A 4,693-nucleotide genomic window follows, 5' to 3' on the forward strand; every position below is an offset into this window, starting at 1 on the left:
AAGAAATACTGTGTTTTCGTCTTTGCACAAGAGGCGCCTTTGCCCTACCTGCTGCTTTGCCCTACCTGCTTTGCACAAGAGGCGCCTTTGCCCTACCACAAGAGACACTTTGTGGGTGGAAGCACCACCCTCTGGCATCTCTGCCCAGTGACACGGGAAGCATCGATGGTTCGTGTTCTTTCATTTCCCCCATCTCATCTCGCTCGTCCCTCAGTAACCATGTCTGGCTTCTGCCCTCACCACCTGGAGCTGTGTTTCCAAAGGTTCCAGCATGTGTCTTTTACATTCTTTCTCTGTTACTAGACCCCCTTTCATCCTGTCTGCCCAGTGTCTCTGCCTACTTCTTCTCCATCTTTTCCTCCTGAACCTCTTCCTGAAAGCTACTTCCCCAGGGTCTCCTCTCCGTCTTCAATCTGAGAAAGCTCAGTCTGCACCCCGTGAAAGTCAGTGCTTCCTGTGGTCACGGCATTTCTCTGCTTTCTCCTGTGGGTCCCATACTGAACGCAGCTCCTCTGACTCCTGCCTTGTGTCTTTGGGAGTTCTGATCATCTGGGATTCAGGATCTTCCTGATTGCATTTCCCCAATCTCTCCCAGCTCCACTGCATCCTTTTCACCAGAAAGTTGACTCCTTTAGATCATTGGGCCTTGTCATTTCCTGTCTGGATTATTGGAGTATTTATTGGGCATTTGGCCTGTAACCTTCCTGATCCCTGGCGCTCCTTGGCCTGTGTGTGGTCTACAGTGCCCGGGAGGGCAGATTGGGCTTCTCATGGGGCAGGAATGGATTGCCATGATGTGGCCCTCGCCTTTCCAGCTGCCCCTCAGGCCCTTTGTCCAGCCCGTGACCTGTCGTGGTACCAGCTACACGTAGTTCTCCACACATCTCGGCTTCCCTCGTCTGTGGGTTCTTCCTCGGGGGCCTTCTGTGCGGATTGCTGTTGGTCCTTCAGAACGCAGCTCACACGTCTCCCGACAGCTGCCCGTTCTCCTCTTTACTCTGTCCTCCCTGGTGCCCCGGGCCACACGGCGTGCTGTGTGCATGTCATGGTGACGTCTGCTCACACGGGGCCCTGCTCCCCACTGTCCTATCCTGGGACATTGCTATTCAAGAAAGAACCGTTATTTTTTTTTCCTTTCATTTGGTAGCCTCATCTTTACAATGAATTTATGACTATGACTAAAACAACCAGCTTGTAAAGATTGTGCTTGATGAACTGGATGTCTGAATTTATTATTAAAGCAGGCTTATCTTACATGCTTGCAAAGTGATTTGCTTTAAAAGATTTTTGTTTTCCTTCTCGCAGCTATAAAGATCCAGCCTTTTATGAAGAATGCAAAATGGAATACCTGAAGGAAAGGGAGGAATTCAGAAGAACTGGAATTCCTACCAAGAAAAGGCTACAGAAGCTTCCCACAAGTATGTAGGCAAATATTCAAGATGATGCTCAGGAACGCCAGTGTTCATGGAAATCAGTCACCTGAAATAATGGACTCAGGGAAGTGCGTTTCCTTTATCCTTAATTATGGAAATAACTTTATCTGAAATAAAGTTTTTTTTTTTAACCTCAAAGTTATTGACTGATAAGAGCAAGCAGGGAACTGGGACATGGTTTGCCTGGTCGTAATAGATTTTAAATAGATGGTCTCACAACTATAGTTCTCTAACAGTGACAATGAATTTTAGGTTTCCACACAAATATTACTCGTCAGTGTATGGACTCATCATGGAGCCAGAAGTGACGAAAGGAGAGCAGGAGCCGACAGTCTCCAGAGGAGTCAGTACCTGGGCAGTGTAGCAGGACGGTCACGAGCCCGGCTTGACCACTGTATTAATAACTAAGCAGTTGGGATGCAAGTAGTCTCCACAGTTACCAAGACTGTGGATGTGAGGATTAACTGTGTTGCAGCTAAGTAGAATATGCAGGACCGCGTCTTGGACGAGGTAAATGCACTTCAGTGACTAGTAGTAGCAGGCTTATTTGGAAACAGATACGTGCTTATACATGAATTAGTTTTACTTTTTTTTTTTTACTTGGCTGCATCAGGTCTCAACTGCAGTGTGTGGGCTCTTTCATCGTGGGGCACACTCTAGCTGTGGTGCCTGGGCTCCGCAGCTGCAGCACTCAGGCTTAGCTGCCCTGTGCCTTGTGGGATCTTAGTTTCCTGACCAGGGATCAAACCCCTGTCCCAGGCAGGGAGGGTTCCAACCAGTGACCACCAGGGAAGTCCCTGCTTACATCTTTAATAGAAAACTTCCTAAAATGTATTAGCACTCCATGACCTGATGCGTTAATTCTGCCACTGAAAATATTTTAATGTTTTAAAAGTCTTCTTTATAAGGATGAATGGCCATTTTGTAACATAGTAATGAGTGTAAACATTTTCTGTCCCAGTGCACTGATTTGGTTGCAGGCTTTTATATTAAAAGTTGCTTTTTTTCATACAAGCTGTTAACTCTTCACCATAGCCACTGCAACTAGTTTCCAGCTACTTTATATGTATTTACATATATGTATATATATTTATACGCATTTACGTAGTTCTTATTAAAATCACAAATAGAAATTCCTGCCTAAGATTTAACTTAGGCCCCAGTCCCATGAAACAGAATGAACAAGATTATAATCTTTTTGGTTTTTGGCTAAAATATCTGGTTTGTAATCTGTATTTTCCAGATACAAGGAAACTTTTCCCTTCAAGCTAATTACGACTTACAGCAACTTGGTAAATTACACTTTTGTTAAGTAGAATTGAGACATTTTCCTTTTCTACATGGTCCCTCTAGAAACTGGAAACTCTTAGGTGCCCTGCACCAGCACCTTTATCAGGCAAGGTGCAGCAATCTCTTAGGTATTTTGGGGACCTCAGAAAGAGGGGAACTCACCCACACGTGTAGGTATCGCACCACTTGTGTACAGATGAAAAGGCGGGAGACCAGGGCAGCAGACACCAGTGTGGGGTAAGCAAGCCCGTGCACTGCTGGGGGCCTTTTTCTGTCGAGCAGTCCGATGACTTAAATGAAGAAAGGGAAAGATACTTTGAAAGCTACACACAACCTGTGGCTATTCTGTAGGGGCCAGCTTCGTTTTTACGTGGACAGTTCAAATGTGCGGATGTCACGTCCTTACCGCTACTGGACAGACTAGCTTACAGAACACGTCCCCTGTGGGAAGCACGTTCCTGTCCACTGGCACCCCTCCCGCTGGCCCCCACCGCGCATGCCCCCTGACCCTGGCTCTCCTGGGCAGCTGCAGGCCACTCATCTTCCATCCTGTGTGAGCTGTCTTCTCCAGAGGGCGCTTCTGGATGAGAACGTTGCTCTGTTCCCTAGGACTCGGCCCTTGGGTGGTTGAGGTCTGAACTCTCCCACTCTGCCCCTCAGGTTTTCAGGGAGTCACATCCCTGCTCTGCTTACAAATTAGGTTCCTTTCTAGCAGAACTTCAGTTTCCTTTTAGAGAAGATGTAACTTCTGTTTTAGGTAATGAGGGGATAAAGAGGCTTTTTTTGTTTATCAATGTTCTTTTCAGTCTAGAGTTATGGAAGTGCAGAACTGGGTTATCCTTATAAAAACCTGGAGACTACGGACTTCCCTGGTGGTGCAAAGGTTAAGACTTTGCCTTCCAGTGCAGGAGCTGGGATCCAATATGCTTTGAGGCCGAAAAAACCAAGACATACAACAAACGATATTGTAACAAAGACTTTAAAAATGAGAACAAAAAAAAACCCTGGAGATTGAAGACATTTTCAAGTGAATCTTTTGGAGCAGGGGTCCCTAGCCTCTGGGATCTGAGGCGGAGCTGATGTAACAGTACAAATAAAGAAATAGAACGCACAGTCAATGCGATGCACTTGAATCATCCTAACCATCCCCCAGCCCTATCCACAGAATAACTGGCTTCCATAAAACCAGTCCCTGGTGCCAAAAATATTGGGGACCACTGCTGTGGAGTAAGTTCCAGCTAGTGGGACATAAGTCAACAAAATTTTCCATTTCAAATAAGCCACAGATGGGCCATCCTCATTTCTCTTTGAATCTCACCATTAACAGAAATGATCATAAAGGGTGCATTTAAAAAAATTATGACTGGGGAAAATATCGGGGGGTTAATTTTCCCTACAGTTTTACATCATTTGTATAGCTCTTTGAACTGCAGGAACATCAACCACTGACTTTCTAGCACACCTGTTTGACAACTACCTTACTGTTCAGATGCAAAAGCACTGTCTCTTCGAAAGTTGATTTAACAAGATGTCTTGTTAACAACTAATAATTAGCACCAACCCTGAAATATTTAGGCAAGGACAGTATTTCACATCTACTTCAAACAAAAATAATTTAAGTAAACAATGTCTTGGTATTGTTCAAACCATTAATCAAGCCATTATGTCATATGACTCATTTTAAGGAACATTCCGTCTTGCTTTTGGAACAGACAAACCAGTAATCTACCCTGAGAGATTAGATACAATGCACAGCCTACACTGCCATGATACAGCTTCTGCTGCTTTGTTATTACACAGGTAGTTGCTTCCCTCAGCTGAAGCCTGGAGCCTCCGATTAGTTTTATGCATATTGGGTTTTGTTCTATTACTTGGCAGGAGATCCTACTCCCCTGAGTCAGCTGTGTTCATTGTGTTCATTGGTCAGAATAAATTCCAGCATCTGACACCAACTCCATTAATCACAGACA

General features: G+C 45.0%; 1 protein-coding gene across 1 annotated transcript in view; it reads left to right on the plus strand.

The window, feature by feature from the left end:
- CMC1 (C-x(9)-C motif containing 1) overlaps positions 1–3,985 on the plus strand; it is a 64,423-nt gene extending 60,438 nt beyond the window's left edge. Inside the window, exon 4 of the mRNA XM_010842047.1 lies at positions 1,306–3,985. Within this exon, the coding sequence (XP_010840349.1) occupies positions 1,306–1,426 (121 nt within the window). The 3' untranslated portion in view covers positions 1,427–3,985. The remainder of the gene's footprint in view (positions 1–1,305) is intronic.
- The last annotated feature ends 708 nt before the right edge of the window (positions 3,986–4,693 follow it).

This window comes from Bison bison, unplaced genomic scaffold (assembly GCF_000754665.1).
Source record: "Bison bison bison isolate TAMUID 2011002044 unplaced genomic scaffold, Bison_UMD1.0 scf7180017864171, whole genome shotgun sequence".
NCBI classification, from domain to species: domain Eukaryota; kingdom Metazoa; phylum Chordata; class Mammalia; order Artiodactyla; family Bovidae; genus Bison; species Bison bison.